Genomic DNA, 26,723 nt, shown 5'->3' on the forward strand with positions numbered 1-26,723 from the left:
TGTATGTCTTAACTCCTTTCCCAACCTGCCCTGCCACCTTCAACGATTTGTGCACATATACCTCCAAGTCCCTCTGCTCCAGCACCCCCTTTATAATTGTTTCCTTTATTTTGTATTGCCTCTCCTTGTTCTTCCTACCAAAATGTAACCCCTCACACTTTTCTGCATTAAATTTTAACTGTAACGTGTCTGCCCATTCCAGTAGCCAGTCTTTGTCTTCTTGAAGTCTATCACTCTCCTCCTCACAGTTCACAATACTTCCAAGTCTGCAAGTTTGAAATTGTGCCCTGTATACCCAAGTCTAGGCTGTTAATATAGATCAAGAAAAGCAGCGGTCCTATTACCAACACCTCGAGAAATCCCTTCCTCTAGTCTAAAAAACAACTGTTCTTCATCACTCTGTTTCCTTGCATTCAGTCATTTTCATATCCATGCTACCGCTGTCCCTTTTATTCCGTGGGCTTTGACTTTGCATGGCAAGCCTGATATGTGGCACTTTATGGACGCCTTCTGGACGTCCATGTATACCACATCAATCACATTACTCTCATCAAAAAACCCAATCAAGTTAGTTAAACAATATTTACCTTTAACAAATTCATGCTGGCTTTCCCTAATTAATCCACCCTTGTCCAAGTAACTCTCTTTGTCCTGGATTATGATTTCTAAAAGCTTTCCCACGACTGAGATTAAATTGACTGGCCTATAGTTGCTGGACTTATCCTTACACCCTTTTCTGAACAAATATATTACATTTGCAGTTCTCCAGTCCTCCGGCACCGCCCCTGTATTTAAGGAGGATTGGAAGATTATGGCCAGTGCCTCTGCAACTTCTACCCTTACTTCCCTTGGTATCCTCCAATGCATCTCATTCAGCAGTCCTGGTGACTTATCAACTTTAAGTACAGCCAGCCTTTCTAATACTTGCTCTTTGTCAATTTTTAGCCCATCCAGTGTCTCAACTACCACCTCTTTCACTATGACTTGGACAGCATCATCTTCCTTGGTAAAGACAGATGCACTGCATTCATTTAATACCTCAGCCATACCCCCCCGCCCCCCACCTCCATGCGTAAATCCCCTTTAGTCCTTAAACTGCCTCACCTCTCCTTTTAGCACCCTTTTGCTAATTATATGCCTATAGAAGACTTTTGGATTCTCCTTTGTTAGCTGCTAGTCTCTTCTCATGCTGTCCTTGTTTCTCATTTCTTTTTTACACTTCCCTTCTGAACTTTAGATATTCAGCCTGTATAAAATTAGTTATACAATTAAAGTTTTGTCTTTTGTTTTACTTAACGTGAAACTTTGCGTGTACACGATGTCTGGCATCAGCAGGACTCCATCTGCACTCTTACACCGCATGCTCACAGGAACTCTCCACTTGGCGATAAACTTGCTCTAACTGTCTCTCCTCCCTCCCAAGATGACAGCCAGTGAAATACTTCTAAGGTGCAATTACTGTTGTAATGTAAGAAATGCGACAGCTATTTTGTACACAGCAAACTCTTACAAACAGCAGTGTGATAATGACCAGATAATCTGTTTTTGTGATGTTGATTGAGGGATAAATATTGGCCAGGACACCGGGGAGAGCTCCCCTGCTCCTCTTCAAAAGAGTGCCATGGGATCTTTTACTTCCACCCTAGCAGGCAGATGGGGCCTCAGTTTAATGTCTCATCTGAAAGATGGCACCTCTGACAGTGCAACACTCCCTCAGTGCTGCACTGGAATGTCAATCTTGATTTTTGTGCTCAAACCTTGGAGTGGGACTTGAACCTGGAACCTTGTGACTGAGGCGAGAGTGCTACCAACAGAGACAGCCCAGGAAATGGAGAGGAAGTTTTGAGATTTCTCGTGAACTAGGAACTCCACTAAGTCTATTTTCACAAGAAATTTAAAAATATAAATGTGCACCACATCCCATGAGCGAATTTAAAAAAATAATTAGACCGAGGTGTAGCCTATCAATTGTAGAGCAGTAATAGTTATGTGTTACCAACCACTATACAATGCAGGTTGACTATAATCTATTTACAACAATTAGGTTGTTAAACTAAGGGGAAACCAGAGTTATTGTGTTGGAGTTCGTTGTGATGACCAACAACCAATAGTACACATGGGAGGGTGGAGTCCATGTTTCAGCCTTATTTGGCTGTGATTTAGCGGAAATCTCTTCCGTAACTGGAGCAGCAACAGGCCATACGGCCCCTCGAGTCCATTCCGCCATTCAATGAGATCATGGCTGATCATCTACTTCAACTGTGCTTTCTCACCATGTCCCTCGATTCCCTTAAAGTCGAAAAATCTGTTGATCTCAGTCTTGAATATACTCAGCGATTGAGCATCCACAGCCCTCGGGCAGCTGTGCGCCGGTTTCCACTTCATTATTTGCCTTTGTTGTTGCCTCTGCTGTTTAGCGCAGGCCCCAATTCTGGCATTGCTGAGCAAGCAATGATTCCAGGACTTGGCTGCGACAGTCTCTGGCTACAGCAGCAGGGACTGTGTGGCTGGAAGATCAGTCAACAAAGCACTTGCTTCTGTACGTAGCAATTAAACATGTCCTTTATCGCCACGAGGGAGTTGTTTATTGCCTTTGACCCAGGCTGTGGATCGTCATTCTTTTTTTTAATTGTTTATTTGAAACTCCAAAGCTTTCCTGGTCGGCCTCGCACCTTCCATGTTTCCGTAATCCTGATTTCCTCAAACTCTCCTGGTATCCTAACTTGCACCAAGTCCCGCTCACCCATCACCCCTATGCTCACTGACCTACATTAGCCCTGGGTCCTTCAGTGCCTCTGTTTGAAAATTCTCATTCTTGTTTTCAAATCCCCCCATGGCTTTGCATCCACCCCTCCCTATCTCTAATGTTCTCCAGCTTTGCTACCCTCCGAGATTTCTGTACTCCTCTAGTTCTGGCCTCTTGTGCATCCCCGATTTTCATTCTTCCACCAATGGTGGCTGTGCCTTCAGCTGCCTCAGCCTAAACTCTGGAATTCCCTCCCTGAATCTCACAGGTACGCTAATTCGCTCCTCCTTTAAAGTGCTTTCGACAAAGTTTTTAGACACCTGTCCTGATATCTCTCTACGTAGCTCGGTGTCAATTTTCTTCTTGGTAACGCTGCTGTGAAGCAGTTTGTGATGTTTTATTATGTTAAAGATGCAATACAAATGCAATTGGGTGTTGTGGTGGAATGGGAAAATGTAGTGTTGAACTGCCAGATTTATTGCCCTGAGAAAGTGTTAATACAACAGAGCAGCTTGTTCGATCGCATCAGAGGCAGTTAAGAGTCAACCATGTCAATGTGGGACCAGGCTCTCGTATAGGCAGGACTGGGTAAAGAATGACTGATTCCCTTCCCTAAAGGACATTTGTGAACCAAATGGGTTTTATGACAATCTCTCAGCTTCATAGTCACTTTGACTGATTGTAGAAACTGACAGTGCAGCAGGAGGCCTTGCAGCCCTTCGTACCTATGCTGACTCCTTGAAAGAGCAGTCGTGTTTAATCCCACACCCTGGCTTTTTGTCTCTAACCCCGTTAAATCCCTGATCCTGAAGTATTTGTCCAAATCCCTTTTCAGGTAGAGCATTCCATGCTGTCAGCTTTATACTTGCAGATTTTCAAAAAATAGAACTTTTAAACTGACTTCAAATTGTCAAACGTTTCAATTACCATCTGTGCAATGCATGTGAGAATGAAAAGAGCAGTTATAAAATGGAAGCCAGTTTTCCGTGAAAGCATTCTCAATGATTAGTTGTCCTCCCTGGAAATCCAGGTCAGCTCGTCCAGTCTGCGTTCTTTTTAGTGTATGCTTCCAAAAATGACAGCACAATAGGGGTCCTTCACTAACACCAGAGCATTTTGAAATATGTCTGTAAAAATCAAACCAAATAAGCTAGTCCAAACTAAACTGTTAGTGATTCCTTCACCATTGCTGACTGCTTTGCCAGTAACCTCATGCAGCCATGCCAGTACGTGGTGTTCATTTTTAAATGTGTCTCTGAGGTTCGTTCTTCAAGCCTGCGCTGCTGTTTTCTTATTTACAAAGGAATTTAGTCGATTGTGCAATAAATATAAACATATATATTTTCCCCTCTTTAACATGGGTTTGCTTTATTTCCAATCTTGCTTTTCCTACCTGTGAGCCAAGTAATTGCAATATCATTGCTGGGAATCTCACTGCAGACCTTTGCCACATGTCACATGGTAGTTATACAGAAAAAGCATTCTGTAGTGATGAGAACTGGATGTAATTGAGGGTCGTTATGAATAACTTTCTCTCAAGTCCACAACCCCTCCAAACTGCCGATGGGTTCTGTCGAGGAAATGGAATCCTTCTAGTTTTACTGCTCTGTATGTTGTCAGCATCAAATGCACTCAAAAAAAGGCAGAGCTGTGTTTATGTAGCACCTTTTGGGATGTTCCAAAGCTTGTCACAGCCAATGAATAACTTTTGTATCTGCGGTTGTAATGTCAGAAGCACCAATCTGTGCACAGCAAGCTCCCACAAATAGTGTGATAATAACCAGCTAATCTGTTAGTGATGTTGGTTGAAGTATAAACGTGGGGCTGGACACTGGAAGGACTCCCCTGCTCTTCAAAATCGTGCTATGGGATCTTTTCTGTTCACCTGCGAGGGCAGACGGAGCCTTGGTTTAACCTCCAAAAAAACAGTACCACCAACTGCAGCACTCCGTCAGTATGCCTGGGCTGGTCGCAAAGAGCAAAGTTCCTTTGGCTGTATTGTAGACTCACAACTTTATCTTGCCCTCTGAAGAACCCCCACCTCCCCCTTGAAGAATGCACTTTGCATTCGTCACAATAGCCACCCCAGTGATCTTTTCTGAGCAAAACTACTACAGTGATGAGTTCAGGGAAGTTTTTGTTATGTTCTAATGCTGCCTAGGCAACTGGCTCAGTTTCCTTTCAGATAGGAACTTTGTAACCAGCAGTGCAAGATTGCCTGAGCGGGATTTGTCCCATCCTCATCATTGTAATTCCTAGCTTAATGAGGGAGCCAGGAGTATATCACATTGATGAATGTAGATCCCTACACCCTGAACAGGGCGGCACAGTGGTTAGCACCGCAGTCTCACAGCTCCAGGGACCCGGGTTCAATTCTGGGTACTGCCTGTGCGGAGTTTGCAAGTTCTCCCTGTGACCGCGTGGGTTTTCGCCGGGTGCTCCAGTTTCCTCCCACCGCCAAAAGACTTGCAGGTGATAGGTAAATTGGCCATTGTAAATTGCCCCTAGTGTAGGTAGGTGGTAGGGAATATGGGATTACTGTAGGGTTAGTATAAATGGGTGGTTCTTGGTCGGCACAGACTCGGTGGGCCGAAGGGCCTGTTTCAGTGCTGTATCGCTAAATAAATAAATAAACTTTGACATCGAAATGGCATCGACTCGATGGGCCGAAAGGCCTCCTTCTGCCCTAAATGTCTCTGACATTCCGTTGTGAGAGTTTTGACTTAATCCCGACACATTGGGGAAATGGCCCAGGGTTGGGTTTCGGAGTATGACTCTGACGGAACTGATTCAGCATCAGTAAACAGTCCAGAATACGCACTTCAGCTTTGTTATTTAGATCCGCAACTTATTGGGTGCAGTAACTCCAGTCCACTTCCAGTAAACATGGTGGTACTCCAAATTAGAAACAAAATTATTAAAAGAATATTGAAAATCTTAATTCATCAGAGGAATCACAGGAAAGGTCATGATCATTTGACCATTGCATTGTTCAATGAAATAAGTGCAAGGTAAGGATAAGGAGACACAAACCCCTTGGAAAATGTCTCTGTGGGATAGGGGGATAGTGGGATCTGAGGGTACAGATACACATCACTAAAAGTATCCACACAGGTTAATAAGGTAATAAAAAAAAATACAACACGACACATTTCTAGAGGGATAGAATTGAAAAGCAGAGAAGTTAGGTTAAACTTGTATAGAACCTTGGTTAGACCGCACATGGAGTTACTGCAAACTGTTCTGATCTCCATATTATAAAAAGGATATAGAGACACAGGAGAAAGTGCACAAATGTTTTACGAGAATGATAAAAGAACTGAGAGGGACCAAATGTTTATCCCCAGTCATATTTTGTGTTACTGGTACATGAACATAGTAGGAAATGAATTTGGAAATTGGAGCCAGAAAGAAGATGGCTCCTTGTGAGTTGCTCTAGAAAGTGAGTATGTTTGTACTAGATAAGCCTCCAACCAGCGGAGAGTTTTCCCCCGATTCCCATTGACTCCGGTTTTGCTAGGGCTCCTTGATGCCGCACTCGGTCGAATGCTGCCTTGATGTCAAGGGCAGTCACTCTCACCTCACCGCTAGAGTTCAGCTCTTTTGTCCATGTTCGGACCAAGGTCATAATGAGGTCAGGAGCTGAGTGGCCCTGGCAGAATCCAAACTGAGCATCAGTGAACAAGCAGGTTATTGCTAAGCAATACTGATGATAGCATTGTCAATGGCCTCTTCCATCACTTTGCTGATTAAAAATTGACAAACGGTAATAATTGGCCAGATTGGATTTGTTTTTTATGTGGACAGGACATACCTGGGCAATTTTCCAGTTGCTGGGTAGATGCCAGTGTTGTAGCTGTACTGGAACAGCTTGCCGCCGGGCAAGTTCTAGAGCACAAGTCTTAAGTACTATTGCCAGAATGTTGTCAGGGCCATAACCTTTGCAGTATCATAAGACATTCACACTGATAAATGGTACTGCACATTGGAGCATTGACCTATTAGACCAAGGAGTGGATGGGCATAGTTTCAGGAATTCTGCTGAATTCCTGATCCCAAATAGCTGGTGATGTTGGTTTGATGCTCGAAGCCTCCACAAGTTGGAGAGAAAAACAGGGACAGTAGTTGATATATCGAGAAAATCAGAGAAGAGCAGCTCCTAGGACTCGAGTCCAAGTAACAAGGAAAGACTTGTAAGACTGGAGAAAACAAGATGAGGGAAATATGAGTTGTGTATTCAAGATGCTGAGAGGCATTGAAGATGAGGATGGAATTAAACTCTTCAACATTGGCTCTGAGGATAAAACTAGAAGTGACAGGTATAAAATTAACAAGCTGAAGACCAGTGGTTATAGGAATATCTTTTTTACACACAGCACTGGACATGTTGGATAAGCTATGGGCAAAAGCAGCTGATTGGCATATTTTTGGATATTGTTAATCTGGATCTATTTGCAGCAGGGTTGATGGTGAAATGGGTCGACTGAGATAATCAAACACTCCATGGGATCAGGTGGGGTGTGAAGCTGGTAATGGATGATGAGGCACAGGAATGAATCATATTTTGCTTAAAGACTTTTGATCTCTACCAATATTTATGCTACACTTTCTAAATTAAATGAGTGGTGCAGTATCTATGATGGAGTACATTGTATATGTTCTGTGGAAGGAATGGACAAAATAACCTTTGCTATTTCCATATTTTTATGTTGAGCATTGCTGGTGATATTAAACAGCTGTAGGTGGGCATTGACTGTGAATTGGCGGAATCGTTTTTACATTCCTTTATTGGACTTTGGTAGCTGTCCAGTTGTACATAACCAGTACCACATAATAGACTTGTGAGCAAGATTACAATTTATGGGATTAAAGTGACGGTGGCTGCATGGAGACAAAATTGGGTACAGTATTGAACAGGAAGTATACAGTGGTGTTCGCCAGGGGTCGGTATTAGGACCACTGCTGCTCTTGATGTGCATCAATGACCTGAATTGGATATAGAGTGCATAATTTCAAAGTTTACAGCTGATGTGAAACTTGGAAATGTTTGAAAAATTATTCAAGGGTGTATGGACAGTCCTAGCAATTACAGGCAAGTTAGTTTAACATCAGTAGTGGGTAAGGTTTTGGAAACAATAATCAGAAAATATCAACGGACACTTGGAGATGATTGAGTTAATGTCCTTATCAAGGGATACAGGGATAGTGCAGGAAAATGGTGTTGAAGTAGAAGATCAAGCATGATTTCATTGAAAGGCAGAGCAGGCTCGAAGGGCTGAACGGCCTACCTCTGCTCCTATTTATGTTCTTATGTTCTAATTAAGGAGAGCCAGCACGGATTTGTAAAAGGCAAGTCATGCTTGACTAATCTAATTGAATTTTTTGCTGAAGTAACAGAGGTTGATGCAGGGAAATGCAGTAGATGTTTACATGAATTTTAAGAAAGCATTTAATAAGGTCCAAAAAAAAGTCTGGTTAACAAAATTGGGGCTCATGGAATAGGAAGGTCAATGTCAACTTGGATGAAAAATTGACTCAAGGACAGAAAACAGCGAGTAGAAGTAAATGGTTGTTTTTCAGACTGGAGGATGGTAGATAGTGGTGTTCCCCAAGGGTCAGTGCTGAGAACACTGCTTTTTTTGCTATATGTAATTGACTTGGATCTTGAAATACAGAATAGATTCTCAATTTGCTGATGACACCAAACTTGGAGTTGTGGTAAACAGTGAGGATGATATGAACCACCTGCAACAGGACATAGATATGCTAACAGAATGGGCAGACAGGTGACAGATGGAATTTAATACAGATAAGTGTGAGGTGGTGCATTTTGGCAAAAGGAATAGGGTGAGACAATATATACTTAATGGCGCAGTTCTAAAGAGTGTGCAGAAACAGAGGGATCTTTGAAGGTGGCAGGACATAGAGTGGTTAGTAAAGCATATGGGGTCTTGTGATTTATGTACAGAGGCATTGAGTACAAAAGCAGGAAAGTTGTACTGAACCTTTATAAAGCTCTGAAGAAGGAATTTTCCTCCACACAAGATCAGGGGGCAGGTTGTTCAACGTTGCCCGTCTAAGAGCAAAGTCCAAAGTACGGAAAGCCCTCATCAGGGAACTCCTCTTTGCTGACGATGCTGCTTTAACATCTCACACTGAAGAGTGCCTGCAGAGTCTCATCGACAGGTTTGTGGCTGCCTGCAATGAATTTAGCCTAACCATCAGCCTCAAGAAAACGAACATCACGGGGCAGGACGTCAGGAATGCTCCATCCATCAATATCGGCGACCACGCTCTGGAAGTGGTTCAAGAGTTCACCTACCTAGGCTCAACTATCACCAGTAACCTGTCTCGAGATGCAGAAATCAACAAGCGCATGGGAAAAGGCTTCCACTGCTATGTCAGGACTGGCCAAGAGAGTGTGGGAAAATGGCGCACTGACACGGAACACAAAAGTCCGAGTGTATCAAGCCTGTGTCCTCAGTACCTCGCTCTATGGCAGCGAGGCCTGGACAACGTATGTCAGCCAAGAGCGACGTCTCAATTCATTCCATCTTCGCTGCCTCCGGAGAATCCTTGGCATTAGGTGGCAGGACCGTATCTCCAACACAGAAGTCCTCAAGGCGGCCAACATCCCCAGCTTATACACACTACTGAGTCAGCGGCGCTTGAGATGGCTTGGCCATGTGAGCCGCATGGAAGATGGCAGGATCCCCAAAGACACATTGTACAGCGAGCTCGTCACTGGTATCAGGCCCACTGGCCGTCCATGTCTCCGCTTTAAAGACGTCTGCAAATGCGACATGAAGTCCGGTGACATTGATCACAAGTCGTGGGAGTCAGTTGCCAGCGTTCGCCAGAGCTGGCGGGCAGCCATAAAGGCGGGGCTAAAGTGTGGCGAGTCGAAGAGACTTGGCAGTTGGCAGGAAAAAAGACAGAAGCGCAAGGGGCGAGCCAACTGTGTAACAGCCCCGACAAACAGATTTTTCTGCAGCACCTGTGGAAGAGCCTGTCACTCTAGAATTGGCCTTTATAGCCACTCCAGGCGCTGCTCCACACACCACTGACCACCTCCAGGCGCTTACCCATTGATTCTCGAGATAAGGAGGCCAAAGAAGGCTATATTGCATCTAGATTTGGTCACCGCACTTCAGGAAGGATGTGAGGGTCCTTGAGAGGGTGCAGAGAAGATTTGCCAGAATGGTTCCAGGGATGGAAGATTTTAGTTACAAGGTTAGGTTGGAAAAGCTGGATTTGTTCTCCTTAGAACAAAGGAGATTGAGGGAAGATTTAATAGAAGTGCACAAGATAGGCTTAGATAAGTTAGATAAGGAAAAAATTGTTCCCATTAACAAATGGTACAAGGACTGGGTGACACGGATTGAAGGTTTTGGGCAAAAGATGTAGGGGAATATAAGGAAGCACTTTTTTACGCAGCAGGTGGTAATGACCTGGAACTTGCTGCCCACAAGGGTGGTGGAAGTGGAGACAATCAATGACTTCAAAAGGAAGTTGGATGGCCACCTGAGAGAAAGACATGCAGGGTTATCGAGATTGAGCGGGGAAGTGGGACTGACAGCATAGCTTCATGGAGAGCCGGCATGAAGTCAATGGGCCAAATGGCCTCCTTTCATGCCATAAATGACACTCAGAGGTTGTACCCATTAGGTAAACCTTTGTGGCTCTTTTCACTAGGAAAGTGAGGACTGATGTCTTTAAGATTATGAAAGGTAGAGAGGATGTTTCCACTTGTGTGTGATCTCCGAACTAGTGCTATGAATATGATGGTCACTAATAAATCTGATAGGGAATTCAGGAGGAATTTCTTTAACCAGAAAGTGGTGAGAATGTGGAACTCGCTACCAAATGGAGTAGTTGAGACGAATAAGATAGATACATGTAAGGGAAGCTAGATAAACACATGAGGGAGAAAGGTATAGAAGGATATGTTAATAGGGTTAAGTGAAGAAGGATGGGAGGAGGCTCGTGTGGAGCATGAACACCAGCATAGACTTGTTGGGTCGAATGGCCTGTTTGTGCTATAAATACTTTCTAATACTGACAGTGCATAATTCACATTGTATGGTTATCAGATACAACTTTGTACCCACTGATTGACATTCTACAATGAGCACTTACTTGCAAATACATATAAAGAGAATTGCCAGACCTTGTCATTTACCTGACACTACAAATAAAACACCCCTCTTGGATTTTATTGGTCATTGGCAGAAACCACAGAAGTGAGCCTGGCTGCTTTAATTGGATTTGTTTTTTTTTTCAAACCTTGGCTCATAAATTTTCAGCCTAGGTTCCCTAAGGTCTATGAGGTCATCATATTTCCGTCTGCCTAGGGCCAGCTATATTGCAGAACAAGGGGGCATAACCTTAAGATTAGAGCTAGGCTGTTGATCAGGCATGGTGCCAGGAAGCATTTCTTCTCTCAAAAGATAGTGAAAATCTGGAACTCTTTCCACACCCACGCCCTCACCCCCCGCCCCCCATTCCCCCCTCACCCCCCGCCCCCCATTCCCCCCTCACCCCCCCGTCCCCCTCTCCCTCCACCCCCCCACCGACCCCACCAAAAAAAATTGTTGGGGATCAATTCAAAATTTCAAAACTCAGATTGAGAGAGATTTTTGTTGGGCGAGCGTTTTAAGGGATATGAAATCAAGGGTAGATGGAGTTGAGATACAGATCAACCGTGATCTAATTGAATAGCCTACTCCTGTTCCTATGTATGCCTTAAGCCCACACTATCTCCATCATGTCTCAGGATTTCTGGCTTAATTTTCCTCAAAGGGTTAGGATAAAGGGCTGCTTGTGATGTTGGGATTTTAAAAACAATGTATTGTCATACTTTTTGTAAAATAAAAGGCGCCCTGAGGAAAGGTAAATATTTTTCCCCAGAGACCTAACAAACAATTCATTAATTTATCTAGATAATGGAGAAATATTTGTCTCCCATTATACAGAAAAAAACTCAGCAACTCCTGTATGTTGAAGAGATAAATAGAGAGGGGCTGTTTGAAACTGGAAGGCTGTAAATACAATCAGATTCTGCTAAAGGGGAAAGCAGCAAGGACCTTTTGAGACAGGGGTTAGGAATGCTGAGGATAATTAGATTTATTGAAGCCAAGTAAGGCAACCCAGTGATGTGGGGAAATGTAGCAATTTCTTTATTTTCTGAGAGTTGTCCCATCAGCAGAGATTCAGTAGACTTTTTTTTATTATTTGTTCATGGGATGTGGGCGTCATTGGCTAGGCCACCATAATTGCCATTGAGAAGATGGTGGTGAGCTGCTGCCTTGAACCGCTGCAGTCCATGTGGGGTAGGTACACCAACAGTGCTGTGAGGAAAGCAGTTCCAGGATTTTGATCCAGTGACAGTGAAGGAACGGTGATATAGTTCCAAGTCAGGATGGCATGTGGCTCGGAGGGGAACTTGCAGGTGGTGGTGTTCCCATGCATCCGCAGCCCTTGTGCTTCTAGGTGGTAGGGGTCTTGGGTTTGGAAGGTGCTGTCGAAGGAGCCTTGGTGAGTTGCTACAGTGCATCTTGTAGATGGTACACACTGCTGCCACTGTGCGTCGCTGGTGAAGCGAGTGAATGTTGAATGTAGTGGATGGGGTGCCAATCAAGTGGGCTGCTTTGTCCTGGATGGTGTTGAGCTTCTTGAGTGTTGTTGGAGCTACACCCATCCAGGCAAGTGGAGAGTATTCCATCACACTCCTGACTTGTGCCTTGTAGATGGTGGACATGCTTTGGGGAGTCAGGCCTACATTCCTTAGAATTTAGAAGATTGAGAGGTGATCTTATTGAAATATATAAAATTCTGAAGGGGCTTGACAAGGTAGATGCTGGGAGGATGTTTCCCCTGGCTGGGGTGCCTAGAACTCGGAGTCACAGTCTCAGAATAAGGGGTCAACCATTTAGGGCTGAGATGAAGAGAAATTTCTCAGAGTTGTGAATCTTTGGAATTCTCCACCCCAGAGAGCTGTGGATGCTCAGTCATTTGATATATTCAAGAAGGAGATTGATAGATTTTTGAACACTAAGGGAATTGAGGGATATGGGGATGGGGCAGGAAAATGTATTTGAGGTCCATGATCAGCCATGATCTTATTGAATGGCGGAGCAGACTCAAGAGGCTGCATAGCCTACTCCCTGCTCCTATTGCTTACCATTATGCAAAGATTAAACTAAATGAATATAATCATAACTGTTGCTGTTGAAAAAACTCTCATCTAACCCAGATCGCATGTGGTACTGTTTTCCCCTCGCGTTGCTGTAATGCACAGATAGATATAGGATAATACGGGTGAACTCCTATAGCAGTAAGATGCTCAGACCACTTACAACAACTTATATTTACATCGCGCCTTTAACGTAATAAGTCCCAAGGTGCTTTCGCAGAAGCATTATAAAACAAAATTTGGCACCGAGTCACATGCGATATTAGGTCTGATGACCAAAAGCTTGGTCAAAGAGGTAGGTTTTAAGGAGTGTCTTGAGGAGGAAAACAGGGTAGATGTGTAAGGAGGGAATTCCAGAGTTTAGGGAGTGACTGACCGCAGTGAACCAGAGAAGGGATCTATGATGGACCCGAATTGTTAATGCCCTTGAGAATTCTGTGTTACCATATTTCCTTTGTGCTGTTGATGATCACTGAAATTTCTATTGTATGCTATAACAGTGAAAAAGGGACAATATGTGTGCCGTAGGCTTTTGAAAGCTCTGTATTTGCGATGGGTATAATTTTAAGAAGTTATAAAAAAAATGTCAATGACCAAGGAAGGGCTATGTAGCTTTAAGAAATCATTGACCTTAATTGCCTTTAATCAGGAGCAACTCCCAGCCTGTAAGGATAAAAGGCAAGGAAATAATTTCAGTTGGGAAGTGGAATTTGGAGAGGAAGGAAGTGAGAATGTGTAGGCTGGAAAGTAATTCCTGTTACTGTCTTATTCATCGCTGCACTTAAAGTCACCACTTTATAGGTGACGGGTGAATAAACCTCACCTTGTTTTTAGGCTCGAGTCCACATGTCTAATTGACCACTGGATCCTGGGCCAGCCTCAATTTGTTGCAGAGGTAATAAAGAATTGGTTTCTGCAGTAAAACCACTGACTTCTTTTGAGTAGTTGACCATGTCTATCAGAAGTTAGGACTGAGGGTTCCTGATGATGAGTAACTATTTGTGGGACTCCCTCAGGGCATGTCCATATTTGTGCAGGGGTCCCACACAGAAATTTGAAAACCTTTGTCTTGGAAGTGTCTTAAAAGCACTGTGACTATGTTTCCTTCAACCCTCAAACCAGTGTTGTGACTGGCACCAAAGCGCTACAGGGAAAAGTTGGACTTAAATCAATATGCTTTAGTGTGTGTTACGCCTTGAATAGTGCATGTAGTTCAGGCCATTGAGACTCAAGAAAATATTTAAGCACTGCAGGCAGTATAGGGTGAAGAGGCACAAGGCTGACCACTGCAGTCAAATGTCTGAATGGGGAAAGATTAGAGAAACTTGGGCTTTTCAGCCTTAAGACATGATGTTGTAGAGGCATATAACATACAAGATGGCTAAGGGAATTTAAAGGTAACCCTGACATATTCATTTAAATTAAAATAACAAGTTCAAACTACTGAAAGGTAAATTTATGACCAATATCAGGAAAATCTTCACATAGGCAGTTATACACACGCAGAGTGAGTCGTACATGGAATGGACTTAAAGATTAAAACAGTGCAAACAAAACCCTGGAATCATTTATTGAATACTGCATTGGCTGGGGGCGGGATCGGGGAGGGAGGAGAGAATGTCTGATCGTTCTGGATAGATGAACCTACGTGGCTTCCTCATTCGTAATTTGGCGATCTTTTGTGTAGCACTCGTAATTCATCATAAAATTGCTCCCACTACGTTGAAGATCAGTAACACGCCTGAAATTCCTGTGCTTCATCCTAGCGTTATATTAGCTCAGAATACTTTTCTCAAATGAGTTGGGAAGGCCAAAATCTGTCATTCTGATTCTGGACACAGTATGAAAATAGCTTCCACTTTACTGAAACTCTTTTGACAAATGACCTGGAGTTATGAAGAATTCTGCATTTCTAATCAATCATGATAATGAATTGGGCTTTTTCGCAAAAGAAGTACTTCATTGGCTATAAAGCACTTTGTAATATTCTGTGATCGTGACCGGAGCTATGTAAATGCAAGTCTTTCTTTCAAAGCATACCAAGTGACATTGGAAAAACCAAATCTAGGTGTATTTATACCATGTACACGCATGGGTAGTGAGACAATAAGCCTACCATATACATTACCAAAGCCTCGAGATACTTAACCTGGTTGATATGAAGTCGATATTATAGGTTAGAAAATAACAGGGATCAGTTGTAACACCCCTGCCATTGGGTAAGAGGCCAACTGTATATGGACCAGGACATTCTAAAGAGTTCCTTGCCTGTAGCACACTAAACAGTGTAGCTTTGTTTTAAAACGGCAGTATTTATGACCACATTAACTTGATAGCTTGTGATTGTGCTGCCAACTTGGCAACAGGCCTCATTATAGAATGGCACTGAACCTGTTAAAATTTATTTTTGGTATCATTCGGCATAGTGTTGTAGAATGGGATACTTTTCCATTTTCAGTGCTAGCATTCCCCAATGCAACTTGTTGTACAGGTTAGATGCAGATTAGAAGTTCCCTCCACTCCTCCACAGCACTGCACCTGAACCCTCTGTCCAAACATACTGAATTTCCCGTTCCTGCAGCGAGCATCTTTATCACCTCACTGAGTGAATTTACCAGTTAGTGCCAAATTATGGGCAGTTAGACTTGTGGACTGGTGCCCAACAGGAGCTGGATTGAGATTGCCTTTCCAGCTCCTTTCATTTAGGATTCCTGTGGCTCCCTGAGGGTAATTTCAATCCTGGTCTGAACTGGGTATGAGTCATTGTCTCAGACGCGAAAGGAATGTTCTCACTCATGCTAACTGGCCTCTGAAAGCTCTCATTTCTGCTGTCTGTGTCATTCCCTGGAGCAGCATTTGTTATTACGACAAACCCAGCCAGCTTCTAGGCATACCCAAGTGAGCTGCTGTCCTGCGGGTTGCGTCCTCAGACTGGATCATTCTCTGTAAAGTTAAACATAAGTTGTCAGGTGTATCTCAGTGGAGCGGGTGGTAGATGATTTAAAAACAATGCTCCCCTGGCTGGCCTCTATAAAAATGGGCACATCCAAAACTCTGTGCCCATATTGCAGCAAATACCATTCACCCATCACCCCTGTGCTCACTGCACTGCATTGGTTCCCAATCTGACGACAACTCAATTTGAAAATTCTCATCCTCTTTTTCAGAATTCGTCCATGATCTCGCCCTCCCTGTCTCTGTAAAGTGTCAGCCAAGGCTCAGTTGGTAGTACTCATGCGTCTGAGTCAGAAGGTTGTGGGTTCAAGTCCCACTCCAGGACTTGAGCACAAAAATCAAGGCTGACGCTCCAGTGCAGTACTGAAGGAGTGCTGCATCATCGGAGGTGCTGTCTTTCGGATAAGACATTAAACTGAAGCCTCATCTGCTCCCTCGGGTGGACATATAAGATCTCGCTGTACTATTTCGTAGCAGAGCCAGGGGAGTTATCCCTGATCCAATTCCAACTCTTGCACATCCCCAGTTTTCATCGCTCCATCGTTGGCAACTGTGCTTTCAGTTGTCCAAGCTCCTCCTCTTCTTTGGCCTCCTTATCTCGAGAGACAATGGGTAAGCGCCTGGAGGTGGTCAGTGGTGTGTGGAGCAGCACCTGGAGTGCTATGAAGGCCAATTCTAGAGTGACAGACTCTTCCACAGGTGCTGCAGAAAAATTTGTTTGTCGGGGCTGTTACACAGTTGGCTCTCCTTTTGCGCTTCTGTCTTTTTCCCTGCCAACTGCTAAGTTGTCCAAGCCCTAAGCTCTAGAATTCCCTCCCTTTGTCTCTCCACCTCTTCACCTCTCTCTGTTCCTTCATGATTCTTCTTAAAACCTATCTCTTTTACCGAGCTTTTGGTCATCTTTCCTAATATCTCCTATGTGGCTCGGTGCCAAATTTTTGTTAACATTCCTGTGAAGCCCCTTGGGACGTTTACTACATTAGGGGCGCGATATAAATGCAAGTTGTTGTCTGTCTTCATTTCTGGATGGCAGAGCAAACTGGCCAGTGAGCAAGGAGTTCTCTCCCTAGTTTAGATGTGGAGTTCAGTGGAAGTGAGTTTTAAAAATAGGGATTTCCAAAGAAAAATTCCAAATTGTTCTGTTCTAAAATGTTCTGGTAACAAACTCTGCTAATTTGGATGGCAGCGCAAGTGTAGACATATGGCAACCATTACAAGATAGCTAATGTTTGTTTGAATTTAGGTCATTGAATTCTCAGATTTGAGGCGCGAACTAAACTCTTACCAAAGCTGTTAGTGAGAGGCTCCCTTTTTTTTTGCACGTCTCTTAGTTAATCAAGGAAGCTTGAGCTAAACTTGTCGGAGAAGTTTGGGAATCGAAAATTGACACAGCTGTATAAACAACACAAAGAGCCTCCTGACCTCAGCGCTTTCAACTGTTTTAGTCAAGTTTCATATGTACATTTTTTTTTTAAAGCTGAAAGATTGATCAAGACTTGGGAATAACTTGAGGTCATTTATCTGGGCTGTTTTAATGGAGACTTTTGTTTCTAACACTCCGGCTTGGAAATCTGTATTGATTATTTGAACTTATCAAGCTTAAAACTTTTTTCTTAATATATTTAGTTGTTAGGTCTGCCAAGCTCCCATGTGCAATTTTCTGTTTCAAACCTCTAACTGTGCAGCCATAGAGCGTCCTATATACTGCATTGCTTCCACAAGGGACTTGTCAGCCCAATGCATCATTCAGTCTGCTGAAAGATTGCTGATCTGTAGATATTCCCTGTCTCATGCTTTCTTCGATGTCCTGCAGAGTTCTTGTCAGCGCTTCTCAGCCCTGTCGAATTGCTTTATTGTGCACTGTTCAGGCTTGGCATACACTTCCAGTGCATGTTGGGTGTCACCTTGGCTGAGTGGTAGCACTGTGACACTGAGCCACAAGGTGTGGGTTCAAGTTCAATTCCGAGAATTTTTCAGTGCTAGTATGAAGGTGCATTGTCAGAGCATCTGTTGCGGGGAGATGTCGTACTACCCGTGCAGGGTGAATGGACAACCTCCCATGGCAGCACTGAAAGAGTGGGGTTTTCTCCCAATGTCTTGGCCAACATTCCTCCCTGAATCATTATTACCAAAACAGATTAACTGGTCATTTGTCTTATTTATAGAATCACAGTTCAGATGCAGGCCATTCATCCCATCATGCCTGTGCTGGCTCTTTGTAAGATCTATCCAATTACTCCCACTCCCCTGCACTTTCCCCATAACTTTGCAATTTCTTTCCATTCAAGTGTATATCAGTTCCCTCCTGAATGTTACTGTTGAGTCTGTAGACATCACCCTTTCAGGCAATGCATTGCAGATCATCATAACTCGCTGGGTAAAACATTCTCCTCCTTTCCCCTCTGGTTCTTTTGTCAATTGTTTTAAATCTGGTTACCAACGCTCCTACCAATGGAAAGAGTTCATCCCTATTTACTATATCAAAACCCCTCATGATTTTGAACACCTCCATTAAATCTCCCCTTTACCTTCTCTTCTCAGGTGAACAATCCCAGCTTCTCCAGACTTGCCATATTACTGAAGTCCCTCATCCCTGGCACTGTAGTGCTTTTTGTGGAATGTTGCTGTGCTTAATTATATGACTGTGACTACACTTTAAAGCAATTCATTGGCTGTGAAGCGCATCTCAAAGATGTGAAAGATGCTATATCATTGCAAGTTCCATCTTTTCAAGAACTCTGCCAATAAAGGGTTAAACCTGAAAGCTTAGTGTTTTTTTTCTCTTCAAAGCAACTCATCTTAACAAAGATGCAGTTTTTCCTCTTTCTCTTGCCTGTCGAGTCTAAAGAGCTCAAATGTGTAACAGGTCCTTGGGTGATGCACCGTCATTGATGGTCTACCTTGGGTAAGGTTCTGCTTTTGCCCCATGACTGCTGAACCTGGCATTATGGACACAGATTTTGATTGGAAATTCAAAGAAAATAGAAAGACTTGTACTTCTATAGTGCTTTTCATGACCACAGGACATCTCAAACCAATGGAATACTTTTGAAGTGTAGTTACTGTTGTAATGTAGGCAATGCAGCTGCAAATTTGTGCACAGCAAGCTCCCACAAACAGCAATGTGATGATGACCAGATAGTCTGCTTTTATGATGTTGAAACAATGCCATGGGATCTTTTAGATCCATCCCAGTAGGCAGATGGGGCCTCGGTTTAAGGTCTCATCTGAAAGACGACACCTCCCTCGGTATTGCACTGGAGTGTCAGCCTTGATTTTTGTGCTCAAGCTCTGGAGTGGGATTTGAATGCAGAACCTTGTGATTCAGAGACAAGAGTGCTACCTACTGAACCATGACTGACATTCAGTATAATGCAATACAGTTTATCAGCCCATAATGAATTTGTCCCATTAGAATTTAGTCAATGTTTCTGTGGAACGCTCCACAATAAAAGTAAACTATTTGAACAAATTATCACAGGGTTAAAAGGATTTTTTCTCTTGTATTTAATTGTGTTTTCTTTAAGAGATGGTGTTGTGTGTTTTATTTCTGTTTTTTCTTTGTCAGTTTATTTAATGAGGCAATGTTTTCCCTACTTGTTGGAGATTGGCAGTCGAGCTACTGCTTGTCTTCAGCTTGTAATGTATTCCAGCTTGCCCCTTGCTCCGAGGGGTATGCGGGGGAAGGGTGTGGCAGGGTGAGTCCCTTTCACTCACAGACGGAAAGGGTACAGCCGTAAAGCTGCTGTTAGTGTCGAAGGGCATAGCAGCCATCAAGAAAGCCAAGGGTTTTCAAGGCTTCTTGGATGTTTGTGATTCCCTTTAATTGGCAGCTGCTTTGCTCTTTTTAGTCACTGGACAGGGGAGTTTAACTCTGGTGCATCACAGACAGCCTGACTGTAACACAAGTTGTTTGTACTGTTTAAGCCAGCAAGCCACCCTTGATGGACAAGAGGTTTTACCAGTGTGATTTGCACTGAAGTGCTAACTCTGGTACGCATTTTTCAAGTCCAATAAAAAGTTTATAAAGTTTTGTGTAAAGAATTTAAAGCTTTTTAATATAAAATTTTAACTTGTTGGACATTGGTGGGATGCCAGAAATATACTTATTTCAGCAGCCCCGTGGGATATGTTTCAGGACAAACAGTCAAGCTTGAAACAGTGGTACAATGTGTAATCTACTGCTGAGCTGTTTGTTTAACTGCGCTAGAAATTTACACAGGACTCTCCTGAGTTAACAGGAAGGAATATAACCAGTTTAGATAGCAAATGGTTTGGGTTTTCCTTGACTATTAATGTAGCAGAAGTATTCACTTATCAGGCAACTTACTGTGTTCTTTGACCTGCTATATTTGCCTGAAGGTGACGAGCACCTAGGTTTCAGATTTTTTTTTAATGTAGATTTTTTTTTAAAGGAGGAGGTTGATAGTTTAACTACCATGGCCTGGACCGTATTCCTCACAAACAGTATTAAGGATTTACTAAATGAGCACAGTGGAACCTCGGGATATGGCACTTGAAAATCTGCATTTTTTTTATGGTCTTCCATTTCATTGCAAGGAACAGTTCAACTCCACGCTGGTTCTCAGCTGGGAGCACTACATTTGTTCAGTAGGTGGGATCCCTTCTTTGTCCAGCAGATGAGGATTCCCCCCACCCAACCAGCGGGAGGGGGTCTATCCCCACCCGATCAGGTAGGGATTCCCCCCCTTCTTCCCCCCCGGCCCCCCACCCCCACCCAACCATGTCGAGTAGGGTTAGTGAGGGGTGCGGGATATGAGCGTAACTTAAATAAGCATAGGTTAGATTGCAGGAAAATTGCTTTTCACCCAAAGTCGTTGAGCCATGGTACAAGTTGCAGGCTTGTTCACTGAGCTCATGTTCACTGCAGACATTTTGAAAGGAAGCTGGGCTAGTTTAAGAAACATCTATATGTGCGCGTGCAAGAGAGAGAGTGAGTGCGTGTGTGTGAATGAGTGAAGAAAATTCCGTGAGAAGCATTGTAACAATCTTCCAGTGGTACTGGTCTTTCTTTCACTGTCAAGATGTTAATACTAGGCTCTGAATGCCACCTTTCTGCCCGTGTCTTGAAATATATGCAAACTGGGTTTACTCAGATTTCCTATGCATCTGTGACCCTGTTACACCTCCAGTTCACCCAGTGAAATACACAAGTGTGCCTTTGTTTTTACTCATGTAGAAGGGGCAGAATAAAATGAAAGAACATGAGTGCTGCAAACCTGCAATTACGAGAAAAAAGTATTACACAGAATATACAGCATAGGAATAAGCCATTCAGCCCAACCAGTCCATGCCAGCATTTATGCACCACTCTAACAGTACATGATGTAAGCTATCTAGTTATTGGTTCTCTGGAGGTGGGGTAAGCACTTCAGGATGAGCTGAGAACCTGCCGTTGTCTACCCCTGGGTGTTACTTGATTTGGCATTGCATGTTTGTTTATTCTTTGATGTCTCACTGTCTGTTTAATCATAATCTGATCTCCGCTAAAGAAAAGGTACAAATAATTACTTGCCAAACGTTCATTCATGATGCCATTTGTGCCCCTCAGATCGAATCTGTTGTGCTGAAGGAGAATATGAGAGTTATGACAGAAAACTTCTATGCAGCGATTTTTGGATATGATGAGGTGAGTGGTGTATTTCTTTGAAGTTTTGGGCCTCTGGAAAAGAGACTTTATCTCAAGATTAAGAGAGTGGATTAATTGACTGCGCATCAGGTGTGACTGTGTATGTCTAGTAGTAAAATGAGAGCTAGGTGATTAGATTAGAGATACAGCACTGAAACAGGCCCTTCGGCCCACCGAGTCTGTGCCGACCATCAACCACCCAGTTATACTAATCCTACACTAATCCCATATTCCTACCCAACATCCCCACCTGACCCTATATTTCCCTACCACCTACCTATACTAGTGACAATTTATAAAGGCCAATTTACCTACCAACCTGCAAGTCTTTTGGCTTGTGGGAGGAAACCGGAGCACCCGGAGAAAACCCACGCAGACACAGGGAGAACTTGCAAACTCCACACAGGCAGTACCCAGAATCGAACCCGGGACCCTGGAGCTGTGAGGCTGCAGTGCTAACCACTGCGCCACTGTGCCGTGATGTCAGGAAGCATTTCTTTACACACAGGTTTGTGGAAATCTGGAACTTTCTCCTCCAAAAAGCTGTTACGGGTCAATTAAAAATGGCAAAATTGAGATTTAGATATTTGTTATGCAAGGTATTGAGGGTTACGGAACCAAAGTGGCTAAATAAAGTTAAGATGCAGATCATCCTTGAATTGAATGGAAGAACAGGCTTAAGGGGCTGAATGGCCTACTCCTGTCCCTACGTAACGTTCTGTCCAAGCTCTCAAATGAAGAGTAGCTGCTTGGGTGCGATGCCATGGTCGCTGATGCTATTTGGCCACCAAGAGTTAGAACTTCAGGAAAGGAGAAGAGGAAACTGGTGGATTAAAAAGCACTGTGGCATATATATTTCCCATTTAGTTTACATAAGAATGTGTGACATCCAGATCCAGAGGTTAAGATGCAGTGATTTGCTTTTTATGCTTTCCATAATTTATTGTAAGTGGTGATGTGACAGTTATAATATGGCTGGCTACAAAGTATTTACAGCACAGTAACATGCCATTCAGCCTAACAGGTCCGTGACCATGTCAGCATATCCTTCTATTCCTTTCTCCCTCGTGTGCTTATCTAGTTTCTTCTTAAATGCATCTATGCTATTCATAACGACTCAATGCGATAGCATTCGTCAGTCTAACCACTCTGGGTAACAAAGTTTCTCCTGAATTCCTTATTGGATTTATTAGTAACTTCTTTGTATCGATGGCCGCTGGTTCTGGTTTCGCCCTGGTGATTATGGATGACCTCCTTCCTCCTGCCAAATACTCTTCTTGTGTGCTTTATCCACAAAGTACTAAAATAATACAACTTCCTTCAAAAAGCTTGTGTCAGAACAAGCCTACACTGTGTTTCTAAACCAAAATCATTTGGCATTGATTTGTCTTTCTTGGAACTAATCTGATGAAATACCAATTAGACATTTCCCTGCTTTTTTTTTTCACATATCCTGCTCCACTGAGCTAAGAACTGGGGAGAAAAATTGAGTGGATCCTGATCTCTTTCCCTGGGTCCCATTCTCTCAATTGCCACTGATTGTGTTTGAGGGGGTGCTATGGCTTATTCCCTTGCAGAATGGCTTCATAGTACAAAATAGTACCAATTTGGGCTTTTGCCACAAGGATTGTTTTATGAATGGAAATGTTATGTTGATAGCGCATTCGTTGCTTTAGAGTAACCTGTCTCAAAATTAGGATGGTGCAGAGTAGCTTATACCATCTGCTGGACATTGAGTGTATTTCTCCATTTTCATATGGAGAATGCATTTTTCAATGGCCTATCTTTTTCTTTCATTTGTGTGTCAGACATGGCTCAGTGGTAGCGCTCTTGCCTGTTATTGAGAAGGTTGTGGGTTCATGACCTAAGGACATCCCAAAGCACTTTACAACCAATGAAGTACTTTTGCAGTGTTATAATGTAGAGAACGCTGTAGCCAATTGATGCACAGCAAGGCCCCACAAACAGCAATATGATAATGGCCAGATAATCTTTCTCAAGGGTTGGTTGAGGGATAAATATCAGCCAGGGCACTGAGAAGAACTCCAGTGCTGCTCTTAGAAATAGTGAGAGGGCAGACGGAGCCACGGTTTAACATCTCATCCGAGAAACGGCACCTCCGACAGTGCAACACTCCCTCAGTACTTCACTGAGAGCACCAGACTAATTTTGTGCTCAAATCTCTGGAGTAGCTACAACCTTCAGACCCAGAGGCACGAGAGTGCTACCTCCTGAGCCACTGCTGACAACTTAAGTGAACGTTGATCATATGCCAGTATGGTCTGGTAAGGATTGAGCCTGTCTGTGAAACCCTCCATGATGATCTGTCCTGCTAAGGTACTTATAGGAAGAATGGGCACTTAGGGTATTTTAAACCAACATTCCTCCCTCTGTGAATCCGAGCAAAAAACAGGCTTAATCATTATTCATTTCTTTGCTGTTTGCTTGGGTAATTATTGTAGCATTTAAGAAGTTATTGTATGAAACAATTTGAGATATTTCAACAAATGCAGTGAGGTGGTATATAAATGGAAGTATTAAAGTTTGTTTGATTATTTGTGCTCTTATCTGTATTATATTTCAGAGGTGGGCCACAAAGCATGATCACAATATCCTATCAGCATACAGTCATCCCTTACTTTGTCAAACATGCATAGGCTGTGAGGAAAAAGCCACTATTTTTATTCCTGCCATGTGTTGTCACTGGTTTTATTCCTTTACAGGGAATTTTATCAGACGACCGAGTATTAGCTGCGTCTCTATGGCGACATCTCTTCAACAAACAGTGCGAGGACCCGGGACAGTTGGAGCTGATGGTCGAATATGTCCGCAAACAGGTCAGGAATGGTGGAATGAAATTGAGTTAGTAACCTTAACTTATTACAGAATCAGAATTTCACCGCAACTGCTCCAGTTGTATGGGGCTTTGGTGAGACCACGTCTGAAACACTGTGCGCTGTTTTGGGCTCCTCATTTAAGGAAGGTTGTACTTGCATTGGAGGCAGTATAGACATTTTACTGGGATGAGAGGGTTGTCCTATGATTGGCTGAATAAATTGAGCCTATACTCTCTGGAGTTTAGAAGAGGTGATCTCCTTGAAACATACAAGATTTGGAGGGACTTAACAGGGTAGACACTGAGAGGTTGTTTCTGCTGGCTGGGGAATCTCCAACAGGGGGGCACAGTATCAGGATAAGGGGACGATCATTTAGGACTGAAATGAGAAATTTCTTTACTCAGAGGATTGTGAATTTTTGGAACTGGCTACCCCAGAGAGTTATGGATGCTTCATCATTGAGTATATTCAAGACTGCCATAGAGAGGTTTTTGGTCTCAAAGAATGAAGGGATATGGGAGCAGATGGGAAAGTGGAGTTGAGGCAGAAGATCAGCCATGATTGTATTGAATGGTGGAACAAGCTTGAGGGACCGAATGGTCATCTCCTATTTCTTATTTGGGGGTGGGGGGTGCATTCCACTCATTGCTCCTGTGCCACTCCATGAAAGAGCTATCTACATAGTCCCATTTCCCTGTCCTTTCCCCAAACCCATAAAATCTTTCAAGTTCTTTTCCTTTCTTTTAAAAATGGTTATTCATTCTGCTTCCACCACTGTTTCAGATGGATCTTTATATATTCAAACAACCTGCTGTATTTTAACAAGAAACTCTCAATCCCTCCTATTCTTTTGGTGGTGATTTTTTTATATTCTTCCATGAAATGTGGATGTCGCCAGCAAGGCCAACGTTTGTTGCCCATCCCTAATTGCCCCTGACAACTGGCTTGCTCGGCCATTTCAGAGGGCAATTAAGAGGCAACCACATTGCTGTGGGTCTGGAGTCACATGTAGGCCAGACCAGGTAAGGACAGCAAATTTCCTTCCCTGAAGGACATTAGTAACCAGATGCGTCATTACGGCAATTGTTAGTTTCATGGAACCATTGCTGAGACTAGCTTTCAATTCCAGTTCTTTTTTAGTAATTAATTGAATTTAAATTCCACCAGCTGCCATGGTGGGATTTGAACCTGTTACCCCCGCCCCCCCCACCCCCCCCGAGCATTAGCCTGGACCTCTGGATTACTAGTCCAGTGCCATTACCACTAGGCCACTGCCCTCCAGTTCCCAATTCACCGACCAGTGTAAATGGTTATTTCTGAATGACTTAATCAAAACTTCTCAGAATTTTCAATTCCTTTATCCGATCTCCTGTTAACCTTTTTTTATTATTCATCGATGGGATGTGGGTATCACTGACAAAGCCAGCATTCATTGTCCATCCCGAATTACCCTTGAGAAGATGGTGCTGAGCCACCTCCTTGAACACAACTGAAGGACATCAGCGAACCAGATGGGTTTTTAAGACAATCCATTAATTTCGTGGTCGCTATTGTTGATGCAATTGGTTTTCATTCCAGATTTATTCATGAATTAAATTTAAATTCCCCAGCCACCATGCTGGGATTTGAACTAGTGTCTCCCGATCATTACCCCAGGCATATGGATTACTAGTCCAACATAAAATTGTGCTACCGTACCTTAAATGACAAAAGTTTTGCTGATCACAACTAAAGCATCTCCTACCTGGTATTACCAAAGTGATTATTTTCTGCTCTTTCTACATAGTATTTGAATCCTAAAATATTCCAACTGTCCTAAACAATGATGTATTTCTATTACCTCAACTGAGAACAGGTCAACACAACTGGAAACTTTAAATTGTGACTGTGCTGCTCTGTGGCTTAGGAGACCCCAGTCAGAAAACAAATGAGAGCTAACAGCTTGATTTTAAAACAATACTCACCGGGGAACGTCACTGTAAGGGTTAAAGTCAAACATGAGTGACCCATGGAGCCCGATGTAAATACATTGAAGAAAAACAGACAATGCAGGCTGTTTATGTCAGTGACATTGTGTCAGTGATGGCTCACTGGGTAGCACTTCCACCTCTAAGTCAGCAGGTTGTGGGTCAGGCCTCACTCCAGAGACTTGGACCTCCAGTGCAGTACTGAGGGAGAATTGCACTGTCAGAGGCACCATCTTTCAAATGAGGCATTAAACTGAGGCCCCCACTGCTCTCTTAGATGGATGTAAAGGTCCCATGACCATTAACTGGTCATGATCACATTGCTATTTGTGGGAGCTTGCTGTGTGCAAATTAGCTGCTGCATTTCCTACAT

General features: G+C 43.2%; 1 protein-coding gene across 2 annotated transcripts in view; it reads left to right on the forward strand.

Annotated features, from left to right (window-relative positions):
- The window catches only part of uqcc1 (ubiquinol-cytochrome c reductase complex assembly factor 1), a 117,857-nt gene that overhangs the window by 68,128 nt on the left and 23,006 nt on the right, over positions 1–26,723 (forward strand). For both annotated transcript variants that reach the window (XM_068048635.1, XM_068048636.1), the window contains 2 exons: positions 21,469–21,546; positions 24,270–24,383. In XM_068048635.1, coding sequence (XP_067904736.1) covers positions 21,469–21,546; positions 24,270–24,383 — 192 coding nt within the window. The remainder of the gene's footprint in view (positions 1–21,468; positions 21,547–24,269; positions 24,384–26,723) is intronic.

This window comes from Heterodontus francisci, chromosome 16 (genome assembly GCF_036365525.1).
Source record: "Heterodontus francisci isolate sHetFra1 chromosome 16, sHetFra1.hap1, whole genome shotgun sequence".
NCBI lineage: Eukaryota > Metazoa > Chordata > Chondrichthyes > Heterodontiformes > Heterodontidae > Heterodontus > Heterodontus francisci.